Raw genomic sequence first — 21889 nt, 5'->3', positions numbered from 1 at the left:
ACTTTATCCATGTGCAGCTCTCAACCAAAAGAAACGACAGATCCATTTCATGTGATCGGTGGCTTTCCCATTTATTGCACAGTAAACACCACTTTATTTATTTTACAAACTGATGGCAGAAACAGAAACAGCAACACCTCAAAACTCATAAAAATAATTCATTTATTTGCTTATGAACTTGCAATATTCGTCCAGCCCATGTAAAGGCACGCCGATTGCCATTGTGCAACTTATGATGCTTTGTTTTCACCCTCAACTCTCCAGCACAGGACACTAAATTTCAACGCTATGCTCTGCTCACCTAATGAAGCCACAGCAGGTGTGGACTGTTCACAATGCAGCAGGTAGCACGTTGTCATTTCTTTACGAGGTAATGGACACCATATTGTTGGGACTCAGGATCTCGATCCAGTAGCCATCAGGGTCTTGAATAAAAGCCAAACCTTTCATCTTACCTGAGAAAAACACAGAGGAGGGAGGAGGATGGAAAACAAACCTTAAATTCAGGTTTCTACAAAAGCTCATCCTAATCATAGTGCAGCAGTGAACTGACAATACACACACCAACTACTAATCAGAATATAACCAACTGAGGGTTAGGGTTAGTTGGTCAGAGACCAAACATCAAACAAATATGACGTGTCATGAAGGGGCCCCTGAGCTGCACCTTCCCTGGAGCAAAGTTCCAAATCTAGGTTAGAGGACAGTGCGGCTAAAGCTGTGGTGCAACTCTTAAAGGTCTTGTTAAGACTGCAGCCCAAAGCAGATTTGTAAGCATATCCAATCACTGACTGACCAATCATCTGATCTTCCTGACCAACTGTTCACATTATATATTGCAAGTGATCAGATCTGATCCACGTGTGTCCACATTGACATAGTCTAGTATTCCACATGGATTTAGGCCACACCCTGGAAAATCAAGCAGTCTAAATGAAATAGAAAACAGAAATCCGTGTCCTTTTCTGTTCCAAATGGTTATGTATTCTAGTCAGAAGACACTTTGAAGTCCTATGTGAGCTACCGAGACTTTCAGATTGAACCCGATGTGTAAAAATCTGATCAGAATTGCATTTGAAACCACCTTCGCATGTGGTTTGAATCGGCAGAAATCAGATCTCATGTGTTTTAAGCTGTCCAAACATCAAGCTAGATACAATCTGGATATGCTTAAACCCCATTTGGGCTGCATTCTAAACAATAGTTGACCACAACTTTTCAAACATGGAAAAAAACTAAAACATTTCCACTCCAAACTCTCTCCTGTGAATGTAAATTATATTGACTTGTGGAAAGCAAATGCACAACGTTTCCCCAACACAAGCTTTTTTTTCCCCCCAAGCAAGAGCGTCATTGTTTTATTAATCTAATAATATCTGATAATGCTGTCCCAAATCATTCTAGTCGTTAGCATTTTTTTTGTTTGACCTTACCATCATCTGGCTTCTTGACAAACGTGACTCCTTGCTCTTCAAACAGTTTACAGGCGGCTGTGACGTCAGGAACAGCAATTCCTATGTGTCCTGTCAAAATGTCAGGTAAACAGAGACTGTGAATCCACATTCAGAGAGTTTGCTTCAGTGTGATGCTACATTAACATGAAACTGTTCCTTGTTCCACAATAGAGCATTTGAGAAATAAACAATAAAGCATTTAACTCACTAAACCTATGACATGCCTTGACATCTTTCACCACATTTTCTTTTTACCAAGCTAAATCTGTGACTGTACAACAGGGAAGCAATCTTACCAAAGCCTCGAGGATCAGAGTTTCCATTGTGATAAGACTGACTCTCATCAGACTCGGAGCCCCAGTTACTGACACACAGGAAGAGAGAGACGTCAGTCTGACCAATGAGGCGGCAGAAATGCTCATTTCATATATTACACATATTTAACCATTGCTGTGGAATCCGCAAGAACTACAATATGTCATGGGTATTTTAGGAACAGGGTGTAAAATACAGCTGTAGACCCGTACTGTGTCAGCTCAATAGTGGCTCTTCTAGAGAAGGTCCAGCCCGTCCTCTCTTTCACATCTGTAGGAATATCATTCTTGTCCTCATAGCCCAGGAAGAAGAGAGAGAAACGTAAAGGGGGGAAGTCGAATTTTTGCAGGAGCCTGTGAGAATTTGCACACCAAAGAGAAAACCTCACTTTAGTCACCAAGTTACACTTCATGAATAAGAAACTCAAATCTGAACAACCCACAACACAACTTACAAACATGTCAAACAGTGTAAAGCACTTAAACTGCATTACAAACTATCTCGTTCCAATAACCAGGTAAGACTGATATTGACTGCTCTGCCCTGAAGCCCGCACACCAATACTCACGTCATGCCGAGGATTCTGGTGTAGAAATCCAGGGATTTTAACGGATCTTTGATCCGCAGCATCGTCTGCTGCATCTTGAAATCCTGAGACAAAAACAAAGGAAAATACACATAAAGAAGGAAAGGAAAGGATCTTCATTGCCATTTTAAAACCAGAGTTGCACAAAGGAACTACAAGGTCAGATGGAGGCTTGATGAGACCTGCTGCAACTGAGCGTGCCACTAGAATGGACCGATCTCAACAAATGTGGCCAACAGGGGCTATATGCACGTGCACTACTTAAAAGATTGTGACAGCATCACCTTTCATAAATGGTTGTTGCTTGTAAAACTGAAGCTGCTGCAACTTCATTGTGACCGTCACTATGGTCTTAATAGAATGATACTCGATAAATGCATACCCATGATTAACTCAACCTGCCCTACTCTTGTGGGTCTTGAACCTTGCAAACACTATCAGATTAAAATGTTGAAGGTTAGCAGAGCAGAGTCTAAAATTATGTTTTATTATAAAGCGGTTTGATGCAATACAATAACTAATTTAAAGGTGAAGTAAGTAGTTTAAAGTGACATCTGGAGGAGAGGCTGAAATTTACAACAACGAACTGCTCCTCTGCTCACCCCCTCCCTTCCCTGAGCGCTACGGTATCCTCAGCCGGTCAAATGTCATCCTCGTCGTCTTTCTCCGTGTTGCGGGCGTACATTCTTTTATCCGCTGTAAAATATGTGTGGTCCTCCATTCTAAACGCGTAAAAAGATCCGCTCTCAGCCTCGTCTTGGCGCTCGATTTGTTGTCTCGGGTTTGTCTATACAGGCTCCCGTAGAAACATGGCGTCGTGGCAATGCAACTGCGGCCCGCGAACATGTTATTTTACATGACTTTTTGAAACACTACGAAAATGAAACAAAAACTACTATACAGGGACTAGACAATGCAGGAGCACATAATATGTATACAAAGGTGGATTTTGGGTCATCTAAACCCATCAATACTACACAGTGTCCCTTTAATGTAGCCATTGATTTTCAATTATAAATTAGAATAGGCCAAATATATCACTGCTAACCTTCAAATAGATATTCCATACAAGAACAGATAATCTTGTGCATGTTGTTGAGATTTTTTGACGCATCCGTCAATACACAGTTAGACATAATAGAATTGAATATTATAATAATGTTTCAACCAACAAATGTGACACTGTAATATATAAAGTGTCTGAAACACCCATGCCCAGGTGTCTGCTTTGGCATTCTTCAATAATAAAGAGCTTTTCAGAGACATCATTGAAATGTTGTCACACAAACACAGTTTTATTCTACAGGTATTTGGCAAGTTGTCTATTATTTATCTGTCTTGCCTAGAAAACAGCAGCCGAAACAGGCACATTTAGCCAGCCAGTGGTCTACGGAGCACTTGATTCGCTTCGCATTCATTTTCAATATTTAATGACCCCGTTGGTCATGATTAAATTACGATTATGCAGCCCCACTGAACGTGCACGTTTATTTTTAGTACTAGAATCCACCTCTGAAACTTTTCATGGATGCTTCTTGGCATCTTAGTCCAACTCGCTTTAGCTAGCACTGTATGTGTACGTGTGTGTGTGTGTGTGTGTGTGTAGCCCCACCTGCTTTTCGCAATTGTCGGATTGGAGTATGTTCAGGTGTGACCGCGCCTAAATACCAACATTCTGCAGAGAACTGGCTCATTATCTCACGTCATGTGCAGATAGACAAACTTCACAGATAACTTTTGAGTTACTTTCCACGCGAACGCGCATCAGCTACAGTTAGGCTGCTAGCTTACACCGGCCTGTGATTTACTATAAAACAGTTGTTGTAAAGGATTATTTGAACTGATTATATCGCAAGTATATACCACGAGAGTAGTCGATCACGCTTTAGTATAACCGAGTCACAGGTTATAGTAAAATAAACAGTTAATAACACTGTCCGATAATGGACGCATTAAGCCTTGACAGCGCTCAGTTGGGAGTCAACGGCCTGTCGGCTTTGGTTTGGGGTTTCTGTTCGTGTGAGTTTATTTTAACATGTGTAGTCACAAATATGACATTACCTTTGTTATCAAATCTCCATCTTTACAAGCTGCCGCTGCGTCTTCGTCTGACAGACCTTTGTCGCTCATTTTTACTGACAGACGTCAAGACTGGACTGAGTTGTTCGGCCGGGCGGACTCAGCTCTGAGCTCAAACAGGAAATATTTCCGCCGGTAACAGCATTCAAAATAAAAGCCACAATGACTGATCTATACAGTCTGATTTTTACAATGTACCTGCCCTTTCCATGTTTTATTTTGGAAAAAATATACACGGGAACAGGAAGTCAAATATACAAATGCATTAGACAAGTGCTCCATCTTGCGGGGCAGAGTGGTAATACATTTTTTAAAAAAGTGATTAAACGCTATTGAAGTTTAATAAACAAAAGCAATGTATAAAAGGGAAACAAATGAATCAATTATAAAACATAAATTAAAAAAACTAACTTACTAAAACAACAATAAAGAAAAAGCAACACTGAAATGCAAAATTCCTCCTTGGACAGATCATTATATTTTATTTATTTATTATAGTTTTGGTGCATTTAATCATTTAGCATAATATTGTACTAATTCTTAACTTTCAAAGCTTATATCTTCTGTGCAATAGTGTGCTACAAAATACTATTTGTTAAATTTATCTCACAAATTTCCTTTAAAAATTTTAAAAATTGAAATTGAAATAAGGTAATTAAATTGCAAAGTATACATAAAAGTTAAGCTGCACACACAAGATATTGTTGTCTTTACAGAAGGCGTTAAAATCAGTTAGTTGACTTACTGCCTACAGGAACTGGGAATTGAATTGGAATTGCAGTCATCATTTTAAACACTAAAGGTGTGTGTTGTACTTAGTATTTAATGTAGTGCGAGACTAACTGAGGTTCTTTAAATGAGAATTTTGGTAACTTAATGGACATAAGGAAGGATGAATGTCAGCGTTTAATATCATATTTATCACAAAATATGTTCATGTGGAATTGAACTAATGGTAACTCAGTAATTCTCATTACAAAGTTATTAACCTGGACAATAGTTTCGAGATAGCATGGTATTACTGTAATAGTATATCTCCTTATTATCACAATATTACCCTTTACATCACCAAGCTGGACATTCCATTAGAAATGATAGTAGCATCACAATATTACCTCTCTATTATAAGATTATTACCACATTATGTTTTTACTGCATTGTGATGTTAAGTGTTGACAACAATTCTTTCAGTTTTACCTCATGAAGGGGAAAAAACTGAAAAGCATCTCTTCAATGGTTTATGGGCCTCGTCTCTGGATGGAATGTGTTTGATGTGCACAAATACTCTGCATAAATAAAGGTTAATGTCTGTCACTTTGAAACACTTAAACGTTTGCTTCACAAAAACACAGCCACACATTTGCTCTGCAGTCAAGAAGAGGCTTTAAATGACATTAAATAAGATGGGTTTACCAATTGTACTTGTCACGTATACATGGAGGACAGACAGAAAGTAATACGGGTCATGTTATATGTTTTATTGCAGTTAATAAAAGCACACATTGTCTTGCTGACAACACGATGGATGAGAGGATAGATGCCGCAGCTTGGCTGACTTGAGGGTGGTATAATTCTCCGACTGACATTCTGGCTGTCAGGAAGCCGTTTACATTTACTGGCGAGCTGCACATTTGAAAATTACATCAAGTGTTAGGAGTAGACATCATTCCATCACACACACACACACACAGGTTGGCATGGCTATTGTTTTAAGGACTCCTTCATTGACTTCTGTTCATTTGGACAACCTAAACGAAGCCTGATCCCTCACCTTAACCTAACCACGATCCAAAACTTAGCGCTAAATTTAATCAATTCATCAGAAACGAGGTTCTGTCTCATTAGGGTTCAGGTTTCAGTATCTGTGAAGACTTCTGGTCCTGAAAAGGTCAGTGATTATGGCAGAAAGGGTCCTTAAGAGGTAACGAGTACAAGAACACACACACACATGCATACAGACGTCTGAGCCAGTGCACTGACATCACAGTGGCCTGTGTTGATTCATCAGCAGGGATTTGTGGTGAATCTTTGTACAGACAAGCCTTTAACGTCATGACCTCAAACTAATCCAGCGGCTCTGCGAGCATCAAAGAAACGATGTTGTTACGTACTCTTCTCGTCACAGAGAATACGTCTTTGTTACACACTTACTTATTAAATTGATTACAGCAGTACCTCAAAATATAAACTGATTATCTTTAAGACTCGTGGCCTAATATGGTGATTCTAATGTAATTGTAATTGCTTATTATCAATTATTGTTTTTTTCAGACTAATTCATGTCATGACATTGTTCTGTTCAATGTCGTATTTCAATGTTTGAGTGTAAACTCAGGGCATTAATGTTAAAACAACTAAATGCTCAATCAATGTCCCTATAAATAATGTTTATTGTTTAATAAATTATAAAAACGATGGATATTATTATCTCTCTCTCACGAGCCCACACACACACACACACACACACACACACACACACACACACACACACACACACACACACACACACACACACACACACACACACACACACACACACACACACACACACACACACACACACACACACACACACACACACCATTAGTGCTTCTGACATCCTTTATACCATTACCGTCTGTGTCCAGCAGATGACAATATTGGCTGTGTTCTTTTGGCCTAAGTAAAATAGTGCAGCTGCCACTGCTCTTTTTTTTTTTTTTTTTTAACATCTATTATGATCGACGCAGTCTATAAAACCCTGAGACCAATTTAAAAAGACGAACAGAATAAAACAATTTATAAAACAATCTTTGCATTAAACCCAAAGTCTTTATGAGTCTTCAGACCACCATTTCATACTTTATGCAGCACTTATTAAGCATGAACTCAATTAAATAACTTCACCCTCTACTTAAATTAGATTTTTGGATTAACAGGACTTTGGTGAACACGTTCACACATGTTTGATCAGTGAACTAATCTCACACGGGCATGATGTGTGAAGGAAAACATGAGGAAATGATTTTACGATAAAAGCCCAGCTGTCAGGTATCTTCTACAGGTTTATGGCTCCAAAGGTTTTAGCAATAGAAATCCAGCCCCTGCTTTAGCTTTTCATCCATGCAGTTGTTGGGATGGTCTGAGTCAGATTTAAATACAGACCTTCTCTGCAGTGCAGGGCTTGGATTAGAGGTGAAGAGGGGAGGCTCAGATCTGTGAGGTTGACGGTGGTTATATGAGGTGGTCTTATTTGGAGGCTGAAATGGCTGGTTAGGAGAAGCCTTGTCACAAATGGACCGACCGTGGAGGTCAGGAGTGAATGTCGAGTCTAAAATTGTCTCCTTTATCTGCTGGTTTTCCCTGGTTGCTGCCTGCCACACCACCTCCAACTCATCCTCTATTTCCCTAAAGGACCAAAGAGAATAGAGGAAACAAGGAAGCCAATCAGTGGATTTGATTGTATTTACCAAGCAGGCGAATTATCGGGGCGACATGCTGTCACTAAGATGAAATGCAATAAAGATTAATTTTAGATAAACAAGAACATAAATACATCATACAGAGGCATACATCACAGTGGCAACATAAACATCATACATACTAATCTGCTGAATTGGACCAAATGTAAATGCAGATTAACAGAAAAAAAGGTGAGATATGAAAGTGCTTATCTAGATGTTGTGACATATATAAAATAACAGGTGATTGTAATTGGGATGGGGAATTTGGTTAGCAGCAGAAGTCACAAGGAAACATAATTAACAACAGATCTGGGATAAATTTGAACCGTTTCAGCACGGAAAACAGTCCAGACCAACTGGATAAACTTAGTATTTTTTGTGTCTATAAATGTGACAGCTTAGAAAGTTATTTATATTTTTAAACTTATACCTGTCTTTTTGTTAACAAAGGTGGGCAATGTCACCATCCAGTTGAAAGTATTTTGCACAATAATTCTTCCCCTATTTGTGACTTTATAACTTAGTAGAATGACTCTCAGAGGCTGACTGTTGGGAGTCAGCACAATAAAACACTTGTAGCACTTCATAATGTTCATTAAAAGTGTGTTAAACTTTGTTGAACTTAGTATTTACACCAGTCCATTTAGAAAGCTCAATGCCAAAGAGCTTCGACACAAGAGTATCGGCTCCATATGGATAAAGTGGTGGTGTTTGAGAGATTCACCTTCCAAACATCGGCAGGCCTTTCCTTTGTTTTTGCTGTATTTAGCTGCATCTGCATACTTCATATAATGCATCTTTGGAAAAGTGCACTTGCAAAGGTTAGTGCATATAATAAACAATACAGGGGATAAACGAACAATCTTGAGTGGAGCCTGTAAAGTAGTCAGAGTCTGTCGGAGAGTGATGGTCCCACTCAGACCTGCTGGGTTCTGCAGCTCAGAAAAATCAGTCAGCCAAAGAAATCAAACCATAACAAACATGTAACAGAGTACTAGCGTCTTGGGCAGAAAGTGACATCATACCTTTTTCTCTCTGTGTACCATTATCAGGAACCATGTTTTAGTTGCCTCTATACCAGATGCATTGGAATACAGCAGCTTACAAACATTGCCATTGTGAACACGCCCATATCATAATTCATGACCTGTGTCTTACGTCTCAACTGCAACAACAATTGCAAATATTATATCGTGTTCATAAGGCCAAAGCTGTAGTGTAGCTTTTTCATACAAACAAATCTCACTTTTATTCGAAACCATTCTCACATGAGTTCACCCAATGCTGTTCCAACCTATCAGCTCCACACGACTCTGTCTCTGTGTGACTCTCCTCATGGGGGCTCAGAACTGGAGCTTTAACATCTGACCTTTCACCACTAAAATTGAACCACTTAATCATTTACAAAGGTGAGGTGACCCTGCCTTTTTTGACCACCAACAAATAATTACTTCAAGTTTGAGTTGAAGACATTTGAAATTTTTAACCTTAAAAACACGTCTAAAAGGGCAAGGTCTGAAGTAAATAAAGAGTGGAGCAGCAGAGGGTGTCTTGAATGCAGCTTGGCCTTACATCCATTTTAAATGGTAAAAATAAATAAGACATTGATGTTGTTGCTTTACTGTGAAAATGGAGAAAAACAAGCTAAATCGTCCTCCTGTGGGGACAATCACGATATTAAAGAAGCTGAAAAGTGGCGTTTGGAAGCATTTATGGTTCTGGAAAATAGACGGTAAGGAAAAGAACAAAATCTGCTGACTCAGTGAGGTAGTGGAACTATTTTGGGAAAAAGTGACAGCCACTATCGTACTGTCACGATAATGTTCGCATGTATAGGTATGTATAGAAGCAAGACAGAAATCACCACATCCTTCAATTAAGACTTAATGAATAAAACATCAGGCTTTCTTTCAACTCCATGTCTGATGGCCACAGCAATCATCTTCATGTTCCAAAGGACCTTTTAACTACAGCACAAGAGCACTTATCTTTCAAGTGATCACAGCAGGCACAATGTCGGATAAACTAGTGTTTCTATGTAAAGCAGCAATCACTGGGGCTCAGTCAGCGTGTTACACTGCGTTCAGATGGAATGGGAATAACTGTCACAGTAGCAATGACTGCTCTGTGTTAGAACATTCAAATGTATAGAACAAACAGTGAGAGATTTAGTCTTAATTGTTCCATAAAATAATGTAATGATGTTTCTGTAAATCTCTCGAGAAGAAAAATCAATCCCCACCAATTGTCGAGATTAGGATATAATATATTTAATCCTGTGTTTGCTTACATTACAACAACTCCACACTTTCTTTAGTTGCGTCAAGCTTTTGTTTTGAAGACACTTTGAAGACTATTATTTTAACTATTAAAGGTCCTAATGAACATGTCTGTGACATGCTTTGATCAAAATACCATAAGAATGAAGCACCACAGCAGTTCAATCACCCTGCCAAAACAGCCCTCTTCAGAACGCTCTGTTTAGTAGTATCTTTCGTTTTACTTTTAAAAAAAAGTAAAAATGAAACTTAAGGGACAGGAAATGACATCAGCCACAGAGGCTACTGTGAGCTAACAGCAGTTAGCATTTGGAAAAGTGATCATTTGCAGGCTCTAGCAGACACTTTGCTGTCATATATAACATGTATCCACTGGACAGATAAATCCTCTGTGGATGGAAGTTTGTGTAGAACTCTGTGCTGCACTCTGGAGCCAAGAATAGAACTTTTCACAGACTTCGCAGACTTCTGGTTTTCGGATACGGTTGCCCTCGCCACAATCCTGCGTGTTTTACGGACAAAGCGGAGCTCCACGAGACAACAATTCCAGGAATTTAGCGTCTTGTGACGTCCCAAGGACTGCGGAAGTCAACATTGTGTGTTTTATCTCCTGTACTTAGACTGAGGAGGACCACAAAAACATGAGTGAGACATCTTTTTTCAGACTTTGGTGATGGGTAGGCCCTTTAGAGTCCCAAATATAAGGATTAAGATTATTAAAAAGTTGACTTTGCATTTTATGGGACCTTTAAACCCAACTTGTTGGGTTTACACTTGTATGTTCATAAATGCTCATAAATAAAGGTTACTGTTACATTTATATTTTTATATTTCACCTTTTTACATTCTATAATTTATACTTCATGCACTTTGTATTCCTGGTCAGCCCATCCCTCTGTCCATTTGTCCGTCTTTCAGTCATGGGAATTCTCTGATTCCAGAGTTGGGATCTTGAAAACCACTCGTTCGTAAAACTTCACAGTTGACATTTTCAACTTTCAGTACCTCTCAGTCTGCAGCTCATTTTGGCGACATATTGTTTATGGCTGTGTCGGCCTCCATGTTATGGAGCATTGACTAAGAGTATCACTATTTTTAATTACAAAGGCGAGGCCCCTTACCACTGCATTCTTTATGATGAAGTGGGTTGAGCATCTCCAACCCCAACAACATGGGTACATGTTTTATTTATATAGTGATACCAGGTAAACTTCCAGCTTCCCTTGCTATCCGTCTCTATCTCAGTTCTGGTTGTTACCAATACCATCTATGCTCTTTCAAAAATTCACTTTTTAATGCACTTCAGGTTACACCATTAATCTCAAAATAATAAAAATCACAAAAGACAGTATTATATTGAAGTATTAGTGCTACAAAGATTCCCCGGGCCCCCAAATCTTCAGATAACAACTCGCTGTTGTCAAACTCCAACAAACACGAAAACATTAAAACATCATGATTTTGATTTATTCCTCCCTAGATGACAATCCCTACTATTGCTTGATGGTTGTAAAACAAAAAGTGAGACATGCATGCAAGTTGGATGAATCAACTAACAACCTGCTGTCTCACACAGAGACTGAAAGGACAGATAATGATAATAGAAGAGAATAATAGCTCCAAGGAGACAACACATAATTACCTGTGTGTGTGGTTATTGCTATAATGGTTGAAGCACTGAAGCCTTTCTGTCATAGCCTTTCTGTTCGCACGTCAGCAGCTGAAGCAATCAGTTGCCCTGTCTGGAATCAGTTAGCTGGATATTATAGTGGCGGGCACATAAGCACTAATGTGTGAAACAAGCATGTTGAACATGCGTAAATGTACATGTATTTTATACTAAGTGGCAGGCTCTAAACTATTGTACAATGAAGCTACACAGCCTGTAATGTGCGCCTCGGTCTTCTTTTCTAAAGTGAATTAACATATGGTGTTCCCTCCTTCTGGCTCAAAGCTGCATGAGGCCACAGATGGTTTTGATTCACATATAATGATGATTTAGTTCCGCTGGATGCAACACGTAAAAGATGGATGGATGTAATGATGGATGATAGCTGGATGAGTAGGTGGGTTGTCGTTTATTTATTTCGCAATATCTGACATGTAGAAGTATTGAATGACAGGATGTCAAGCTGTGATTCAAGTTTAAAACATTTGTGCTCCATATGATTGGTATATTCATTCCTCTTTTTCAAACCTTTATCTGCACCTGGCACATTTTCCCCCCCATAGAAATCAAATTGAAATAATAAAGACTGCTCTCAAACATTTTAGTCTATCTTATTTGTTGACATCCTCTTCACATTCTGACAGCCGTCCATAAACGGAGTAGTCTATCAAATAAACACGTAAAATAAAAAAGCCACTGTCTGTAATAAACACAGTCAATCATTTCATTCAGACCACCCAGGAATGATTGGCTGGTGTACATGTCTGACCCTTCCTACCTTCCCCTAAACGAAATTCTCTCATCGCTTGACAGGAGTGAGATTAGAGCAGCAGAAGTAGGAGAAAAGAGAAAGTGCAGCCACAATTCTCAGTTACACAAAGGACACATTCCTATGTTTGGGTGGTGTAGTTTGATAAGAGATCCAAAGGGATGGGGTTAGGATGTATTGGTTGCACATTTTCAAGTGCTTTTGCTAGTTTTTCCTGACTTATCAACGATTGTATAAAACTTTTATTTTTAAGGCAGTTGTGCCAGCAAGGTATCTGACATCTGTAGGTATTGATGGTTTGGATGTTGTTTGGAGCATTCAGCTGAGTGTTGAGGACCTGTCTTACTCGGTGTAGGTATTTGGCTGTGGAAGATCTCCTTCACGTTTCCCTGTGGAATCCCAAGGTATTTGTAGCTGTCCCTCTTTTTAATATCATCCGGCCACATTTATCAAGTCCAAATGACATTCCAGTGTCTTTGCTATAGATCCTGGTGAGGTGGATCAGTGAATCAATGTCCCACTCACTCTTGGCATACAGCTTGATGTCAGCCATGTAGAGGAGGTGACTGATGGTTGCCCCTTTTCCTATCTTGGTATATTCTGTATTTGATACAGGGCATTTTGGCCGGTCCTCAACAGTTTAAAGGGCTTTTGAGGGTTAAGACTTGGTTTTAGGAATAGGGTTAGAATTGGGTTTAGGTTTAGGTTAGGTTAAGTGTTAAGGGAAAGTGACTAGTGAATGCATTTTCTAGGAGTGCCCTCACTTAGAATACTGTCTGAGAATGTGTACATTTACTGTAAGAGAACTCACCTTGAGAACATTGAGTCGACTGTGTGTGTGTGTGTGTGGGGGTGGGGGGGTGGTAAAGTACTTATTCCAAATCTCCGTCAAGTAAAAACCCTTAGAAACTTTGCAGTCTGCTAATTACCTCGAGCCCAAACAGCATGCACTCACACGTTACCCATGGCAACCGCACTCCCCGCCGGTGCTTCCTCTGAAACAATTTAGACACAATACAACGGCGAATGTTTCTGTCATAATAAATGGGAAATTCATTACGAGTGTACGTGTGTGTTTTGGGGGGGATATCTGTAGTGAGCTGTTGGCCATGCAGCTGCATTCGGATCTCAGCAACAGCTCCATAGTACTTTTCCAGCACAATTATTGCTTCAAAAGGCTGCAGCCATACACCCTGTCAGTCCAAAGTGACATTTTTCTGTGTCATTCTATGCAGTGAGGTTTAGAGTGAAGGTCTGTCTATAAAACAGCCACAGGGAAAAACACCAGAGCTGACATCGGGCATCAGTCCTTCATTGTGCCAATGCCCCACAACTCCTCCAACTCGTCCAAGTTGATTTTGTTCATTCTTCAACAGCATGTTAAACTGTGGCTCCTGTTGTTCTACACAAAAGCATTATATTATTGAACTGTGGACTAAATTATTCTGTAAAAATATAAGCATGATTGATTATTTCATCTGAAGAAATGAAAGAAATGGTATCTTGCTGCTGGTTACATCTCTACAAAAAGATTACAGATTTCTATCTGAGTGGAATGCTGCAGTGGAAAGAGCAGTACCTCAACTGCCAGACACCAAAACTTAAAAGATAATGGAGAGAAATGAGAACAAATAATATAGGCCTAGCTAGTTTTACAAAAAAATAAATAACAAAAAAATGGCAATTTAATACTCTAGCAGGGTGCCATCACAACACAATAACAAACTCAACACCAAAGAGTAGGTCATGATTCCTCTCTGGTTGTTTCTACTCTTAAGTATACACAAGGCTCAGAAATACTCCAGAGATACTAAAGTGTGTTTATCTGCATTCATGGGCTTTAGCATTAATCATGCATGAGCCTCTAAGTGTGTGCATTTGTGTTTTTACCAAGCTCAGACATCTTGAATAAAAACAAGGAGAATGAGTGACCATTCATGCTAATCCTATCTACAGTTTTTCTTGTTCACTACTGTTTTGAATCACTTCATGATCATCTTCACCTGCCTGTTCCAGTTTGCACTCATCATTTTAACAAACAACTCCAAATTAGCATTTTTGTTGAAATAAAACAGCTGCCCAAGCAATATTATACACACCTTTCTAATTACAGTGGAAGAACTAGAAACCCGGCTCTATTAAAGGGGATATATTTCCCTCACTGTGGCTTCAGTCTTGACTTCACCTACTCAAATCAACGCTGGAACTTGGCATTTTAATGTAGAGTTCAGTTCATTATTTTACAGTACTGTGCAAAAGTGAGCTTTTTTCGTTTTAGCAATGCTTTGATGACCATGGAGTATAATTATTTGTCAGTCACTTTATTGGAACACATCCAATAAAGGACTGTGTAAATTATGTAAAGGTATATTACTGTACACCAGGTTTGTTCAAGACATGGATGAGCATTAAATACGTAAGTTAAACTCTCTGACAGTTTTCTAAGACCAACTTTTAGTCACATCATTCCAATGCAAATGCCCATGATGACATACTTTGACAGACTTAAAAACAACACTAAGACTTTTCTACAGTACTGTATTTTAAAAAGAATGTGCATGAATGTGAAGCACACAGAGCCTGGAGAAAAAAAATATGCAACTGTTTTGACTTTCTCTGCCTGCTGACTCTCAAAAGAAAACAAATAAAAGTAGAAATATTTGTCAGAAATAGTGAAAACCCTAACCCATATACGGTTTCTGTTGGGTATAGACTAGAAAAGACTGTTTCACACCCTCTGTGCTCGGGGAAGTCTCAGGCAGCGAAGCCATTTCCCCGGAGGCTTGGCAAAACTCAGCAGACAGACGACGATCACTATCCCTCACCACGTGTTCTGTTGCTCAGGCACCAAACAAAGCAATGGATCAAAGAGAATGAAGAATACATATATTTTACTCTGTGCTGGTGGTGGGAAGTTTGACATCTCACCTCCATGAGTGTGTGAGTGCAAGGAAACCTTATTTAAAAAAGAAAGAAAAAAAAGACAGGTTTCAGACAGAAGCTCACTAACAACTGCTGCATTGATTTTACACTGTGGCAGATGAAATAGTGTTTTTTTAGCTGCCATCATTACGGCCCCCTTCAGACCTCGTATTAACATCCATCCTGAGAGATACAATCACGTGTGGAGAACGTTAGTAACGACTTGCACGCTTGGCATTAAAATGCGTCCTAGATGAGCCTCCTGTGACCACTGTGATCCGATTTGGCTTAGCCCACGCTAACCCACGAGTTCATAATATGTGTTGGTGAAAAGGGAGATCTGTTTTTAACGAGTCTGATGATACAAACGTGTGAGTGACTAGAGTGAAAAATAAGACCAATTACACTGCAGTTACATGGAATAAGATTTTATCCATGAGAAAAATAAATCATGCTGTGATTAATACTGTGACAGTGGTTATAAATAAACTTAAGAAAAACATAAAATTCACTCGGGAATTGAAGTGGGTGCTTTTCTAGTCTTGATGACCACTCAAAGCTGCTTTACAATCATTCACCTATTCACACCCATTGACTCACACAGTCATACGGCGCATTTTCTATCACACAACTTTCATACCCATTCACACACTGCAGTCAGGAGCACCCTGGGGTTCAAGGACACAAGGAACCAGAAATCGAACCAGCATCCTTCAAGTTGAAAGGCGTCTTGCTCGATCACTGAGCTACTATCCCCCCTGTAATGCATCCACACGTGTCCAGAAACTACCTCAGAATGTGGCATTCAGACCTGTACTTAGTGCTGCCCTCATGTGATCGATCACTTAGGACAGATATTAATAGCAAGTCTAAAGAGGTTCTCAGAGGTCAGGATTTCATGCATGTGGTCACAGTTGAGAGCAGATTTCGGTGTGTTGAAGCCACAAGGTTATTGGCGAAGGTGTATAATATGTGTGGTATGTGATTTGTCATTAAGATGTCCTCAAGGCAGAGCAAGACAGATTTTTCTAAGAATCTGATTAGCTCGCTTTCATTTAATAGCCGCAGGTAGCAGACCCCAGAGACAAAGCTATAAACAGCCACACTATGAAGGAGAATGCAGGAGAAAACGGTTTAGTCTTTAAAGGAACAACCAAGTACAATGTAATGACATGGGTTTTACAAGGCTCCTCACAGGTCACAGTAAAATATCTTGAGATAAGCTTGAGATTGTTTGCTTCATTTCACCCTTTCATGTTATTTCCATAACCAAGGGAGTAGCATTACCATTTTAAATAATACCATATGAAATAGTCTTGGGTTATCATCTTTGCTATGCAGCCTTAATTTACAAGGTTGCACTTCTATTTTTTTGTCTAATAGCAGAGTATTAAAACATATTATCTCTTAAGATTTAAGGTTTTATGCAAACTGTAAACATGCAAATGAATACAACATATACTTAATAGTGATTTCATTTTCTGTCAGGTGTCAACTGATTGACAAAAACAGTTATTCTCCATGATGGTAATCTGAATGGTCTTTCTCTGTATAACTAAAATATAATGTGATGCATTTTTCCATCTCCAACAACTCAGTGGGCGTATGAGAATACATAATGTGGCCGGGAGGATTTTCAGCAATGTCTGGTCTGAGGAGGTTAACTGATTTAGAGAGGAGAGAGATTCTTAGAAGGGAGCTGTGTGCTCTGTTGTGCCAGCTGGTTTACAGAGATGTCAGCATCTATCTCCTGAACCAAATGATGAGAGTGGAAACTATACAAATATAGAAGCTGTGCACAACACCGCAATATACTGCAGGGAAGAAACTAACTAATGTTTTATTTCAGATGTGATGTGTTGAAATGTGTTGTTTTTGTTGCACATTGTTTATTGCTTTTCTTTCAAGGTTGACAGGCAAATCAGTAAATATACAACACATACTGTGTGTGGGTATCTAGTGATACGGCACCTTGAAAAAAATCTTTGGCCACCATTAGATTTGTTGTTTAAGCGATGCTATAATTACCATACAGTATAATTATTTCTCAATCACGTTATTGGAACGCCCCTCCTTGAACTGGCACCTTATCGTGGTGGAGGGGTTTGAGTATCCGTATGATCCCAGGAGCTACGTTGTCCGGGGCTTAATGCCCCTGGTAGGGTCTCCCAAGGCAAACAGGTCCTAGGTGACGGATCAGACGAAGAGCAGTTCACTTAACCCCTTATGAGAAAATGCTACAACAAGTCGAGTACGTCGCCCGGACTGGCGTTACCGGGGCCCCATCCTGGAGCCAGGCCCGGGAGGGGGGCTCGCAGGCGAGCGCCTGGTGGCCGGGTCTTTGCCCACGAGACCCGGCCGGGCTCAGCCCGAAAGAGCGACGTGGGCGCCCTTTCAAGTGGGCCCACCACCCACATGAAGGGCCATAAGGGGCCGGTGCAATGTGATATGGGTGGCAGTCGTGGGCGGGGGCCCCGACGGCCCAATCGCGGGACAACAATCCTAGCTATGGGGACATGGAATGTCACCTCGCTGGGGGGGAAGGAGCCTGAACTTGTGCGGGAGGTGGAGCGATACCGACTAGAAATAGTCGGGCTCACCTCCACGCACAGTCTGGGCTCTGGAACCCAACTCCTTGAGAGAGGCTGGACTCTCTACTACTCTGGAGTTGCCCAAGGTGAGAGGCGGCGGGCTGGTGTGGGCTTGCTTATAGCTCCCCAGCTCAGCCGCCATGTGTTGGAGTTCTCCCCGCAGAGCGAAAGGGTCGCGTCCCTCCGCCTTCGGGTGGGGGGTAGGTCTCTCACTGTTGTTTCGGCTTACGGGCCGAACAGCAGTGCGGAGTACCCGGCCTTTTTGGAGTCCCTGGAAGGCGTACTGGAAAGTGCTCCAACCGGGGACTCCGTAGTTCTGTTGGGAGACTTCAATGCTCACGTGGGTAATGACAGTGTGACCTGGAGGGGCGTGATTGGGAGGAATGGCCTCCCCGATCTGAACCCGAGTGGTGTTTTGTTATTGGACTTCTGTGCTAGTCATGGTTTGTCCATAACAAACACCATGTTCAAACATAAGGGTGTCCATCAGTGCACGTGGCACCAGGACACCCTAGGCCGGAGGTCAATGATCGACTTTGTGGTCGTGTCATCTGGCCTCCGACCGCATGTCTTGGACACTCGGGTGAAGAGAGGGGCTGAGCTGTCAACCGATCACCACCTGGTGGTGAGTTGGATCCGCTGGCGGGGGAGGAAGCTGGACAGACTTGGCAGGCCGAAGCGTGTTGTGAGGGTCTGTTGGGAACGCCTGGCGGAATCACCTGTCAGGGAGGTCTTCAACTCCCACCTCCGGGAGAGCTTTGACCAGATCCCGAGGGAAGCTGGAGATATTGAGTCAGAGTGGACCATGTTCTCCACTTCCATTGTGGACGCGGCTGTTCGAAGCTGCGGCCGTAAGGTCTCCGGTGCCTGTCGTGGCGGCAATCCCCGAACCCGGTGGTGGACGCCGGAAGTAAGGGATGCTGTCAAGCTGAAGAAGGAGTCCTATCGAGCCTGGTTGGTTCGAGGGACTCCTGAGGCAGCTGACAGGTACCGACAGACCAAGCGGACGGCGGCCCGAGCAGTCGCAGAAGCAAAAACTCGGGTCTGGGAAAAGTTCGGGGAGGCCATGGAGGAGGACTACCGGTCGGCCTCGAAGAGATTCTGGCAAACTGTCCGGCGCCTCAGGAGGGGGAAGCAGTACTCCGCCAACACTGTCTACAGTGGGGGTGGGGAGCTGTTGATCTCGACTGGGGACATCGTTGGGCGGTGGAAGGAATACTTCGAGGATCTCCTCAATCCCACTGACACGCATTCCCCAGAGGAAGCAGAGGCTGGGGACTCAGGGGTCGACTCATCCATTACCCAAGCTGAAGTCACTGAGGTGGTTAGAAAGCTGCCCAGTGGCAAGGCACCGGGAGTGGATGAGATCCGACCTGAGTACCTTAAGTCTCTGGATGCTGTAGGGCTGTCCTGGTTGACACGTCTCTGCAGCATTGCGTGGCGGTTGGGGACAGTGCCTCTGGAATGGCAGACCGGGGTGGTGGTCCCTCTTTTTAAAAAGGGGGATCGGAGGGTGTGTTCCAACTATCGGGGGATCACACTCCTCAGCCTCCCGGGGAAAGTCTATTCCAGGGTACTGGAGAGGAGAGTTCGGCCGATAGTCGAACCTCGGATTCAAGAGGAACAATGCGGCTTTCGTCCTGGCCGTGGAACACTGGACCAGCTCTATACCCTTCGCAGGGTGCTCGAGGGTTCATGGGAGTTTGCTCAACCAGTCCACATGTGTTTTGTGGACTTGGAGAAGGCTTTCGACCGTGTCCCTCGTGGCATTCTGTGGGGGGTGCTCCGGGAGTATGGGGTCGGGGGCCCTTTGCTAAGGGCCGTGCGGTCCCTGTACGACCGGAGCAGGAGCTTGGTTCGCATCGCCGGCAGTAAGTCAGACTTGTTCCCAGTGCATGTCGGACTCCGGCAGGGCTGCCCTTTGTCACCGGTTCTGTTCATTATTTTTATGGACAGAATTTCTAGGCACAGCCGGGGGCCGGAAGGGGTCCAGTTCGGGAGCGGTTGGATTCCATCTCTGCTCTTTGCAGATGATGTGGTCTTGATGGCTCCTACGAACCAGGAACTCCAGAATGAGCTGGGGCGGTTTGCAGCCGAGTGTGAAGCGGCGGGGATGAGAATTAGCACCTCTAAGTCCGAGGCCATGGTTCTCGACCGGAAAAAGGTGGCTTGCTCCCTCCGGGTCAGTGGAGAGATCCTGCCTCAGGTGGAGGAGTTTAAGTATCTTGGGGTCTTGTTCACGAGTGAGGGAAGGATGGAGCGTGAGATTGACAGGCGGATCGGTGCAGCGGCCGCAGTAATGCGGTCATTGTATCGGTCCGTTGTGGTGAAGAAGGAGCTGAGCCGAAAGGCAAAGCTCTCGATTTACCGGTCAATCTACGTTCCTACCCTCACCTATGGTCATGAGCTTTGGGTTATGACCGAAAGAACAAGATCCCGGATACAAGCGGCTGAAATGAGTTTTCTCCGCAGGGTGGCGGAGCGCTCCCTTAGAGATAGGGTGAGGAGCTCTGTCACCCGGGAGGAGCTCGGAGTAGAGCCGCTGCTCCTCCACATCGAGAGGAGCCAGCTGAGGTGGCTCGGGCATCTGAATCGGATGCCCCCTGGACGCCTCCCTCGGGAGGTGCTCCGGGCATGTCCCACCGGGAGGAGACCCAGAGGAAGACCCAGGACACGCTGGAGTGACTACGTCACCCGGCTGGCCTGGGAACGCCTTGGGGTCCCCCCGGAAGAGCTGGAGGAAGTGTCCTGCGAGAGGGAGGTCTGGGCGTCCCTTCTCAGACTGCTGCCCCCGCGACCCGGCCCCGGATAAGCGGTGGAAAATGGATGGATGGATGGATGGGTTATTGGAACACATCCAGAAAATATGTGATTCATGTATGCAGTTCCAAATTTTAAAAAAAGACAAACCAGCTTCTACAGATTTAAGTGTTTAAATATTTAGTGTGACATGCTCTTACAGTTGAGCAATAGCACAACCTGGAGTGGAATAATTATTGGTAGAACCTGTGTTTGTTCTGCTGTTTCATGTCCTATGCCAGGTTTATCAAGACATGCTTGAGCATCACATGCACACGCTGTATGACTTAAACTCATTGACATACATTTGCTTACATATGAGACCAACTTTCAGTCACATCAGTCAAATCCAAATGCCAATGATCACATACTTTGACAGACAAAGCTGGTGGTGCCCTACGACTTTTGCACAGCACTGTATTTAGAGTTGTGTGGTTACAACGTCTGGCTGAAAGCTGTGGTTTTCTTCTCGACACTACTTCAGAAAAAAAAAAACACACACACGAACAATGCAGACTTACTGATCAGTAAGTCTAGACATCTCATTCTGTTGCTGGTCAGTAATTGTTCAGTTGATGTGACCTGGTCTGCCTCCACGCAAACCACGCTGCTGCATCTCACTACCTCTGACCTCCCTCCTTTTTTAAGCTGCCCACATCATTGCTTTACCCATTCTCCTCCTCCTCTCATTCACACAGTCTCTACTGATCCTCCTCCTCTTCGCTTGCCTGCCTGCCTTCCTGCCTGCCTGCCTCCTACCATTTCTCCTCCACTCTCTCCTCCCTCTCTCACTCTCCTCCTCATCCCCTCCTACCGTTTGGACTGCAGCAGTCTCTCCTCAGCCTCCTGTCTTTCTTTTAGCAGCCTCTGCAGGTGAAGGATCTCCCTCTGGTAAGAAGCTGTCTTCCCCTCTGCTGCCTCCTCCAGTGCTGCCAGTCTGGTTGACGCCTGTCTCCGATACACCTGCACCACACACACACACA

General features: G+C 42.6%; 2 protein-coding genes across 2 annotated transcripts in view; both read right to left on the bottom strand.

The window, feature by feature from the left end:
- Positions 1 to 57: 57 nt before the first annotated feature.
- On the bottom strand, positions 58 to 4551 carry LOC310936429 (lactoylglutathione lyase-like). Its single transcript, XM_083900492.1, has 6 exons — positions 4417 to 4551; positions 2338 to 2420; positions 1982 to 2122; positions 1751 to 1818; positions 1434 to 1523; positions 58 to 455 (listed from the first exon to the last, which is right to left on the bottom strand). The coding sequence occupies exons 1-6, from the start codon at positions 4483 to 4485 to the stop codon at positions 364 to 366; spliced, it is 543 nt and encodes a 180-aa protein (XP_083756618.1). The 5' UTR covers positions 4486 to 4551; the 3' UTR covers positions 58 to 363.
- Positions 4552 to 7496: 2945 nt separating this feature from the next.
- Positions 7497 to 21889, bottom strand: part of cep89 (centrosomal protein 89) — a gene marked incomplete at both ends in the record, with an annotated part of 51921 nt that continues 37528 nt past the window's right edge. Inside the window, 2 exons of the mRNA XM_083900568.1 lie at positions 7497 to 7821; positions 21721 to 21869. Coding sequence (XP_083756694.1) covers positions 7497 to 7821; positions 21721 to 21869 — 474 coding nt within the window. The remainder of the gene's footprint in view (positions 7822 to 21720; positions 21870 to 21889) is intronic.

The sequence above is a fragment of the Microchirus variegatus genome (assembly GCF_963457635.1).
Source record: "Microchirus variegatus genome assembly, chromosome: 14".
Lineage (NCBI taxonomy): Eukaryota > Metazoa > Chordata > Actinopteri > Pleuronectiformes > Soleidae > Microchirus > Microchirus variegatus.
The sequence above is the reverse complement of the archived record's forward strand: the minus strand, read 5'-3'. Positions and strand labels throughout refer to the sequence as shown.

What these genes read in the sequence shown, in the direction of transcription:
- LOC310936429 (XM_083900492.1), bottom strand. Translation starts at nt 4,485, where the DNA reads ATGAGCGACAAAGGTCTGTCAGACGAAGACGCAGCGGCAGCTTGTAAA. An exon ending in ACCAGAATCCTCGGCATGAC is followed by an intron (nt 2,123 to 2,337) that starts GTGAGTATTGGT and finishes AAATTCTCACAG; the next exon opens with GCTCCTGCAAAAATTCGACT. An exon ending in TGTCAAGAAGCCAGATGATG is followed by an intron (nt 456 to 1,433) that starts GTAAGGTCAAAC and finishes TGTTTTTCTCAG; the next exon opens with GTAAGATGAAAGGTTTGGCT.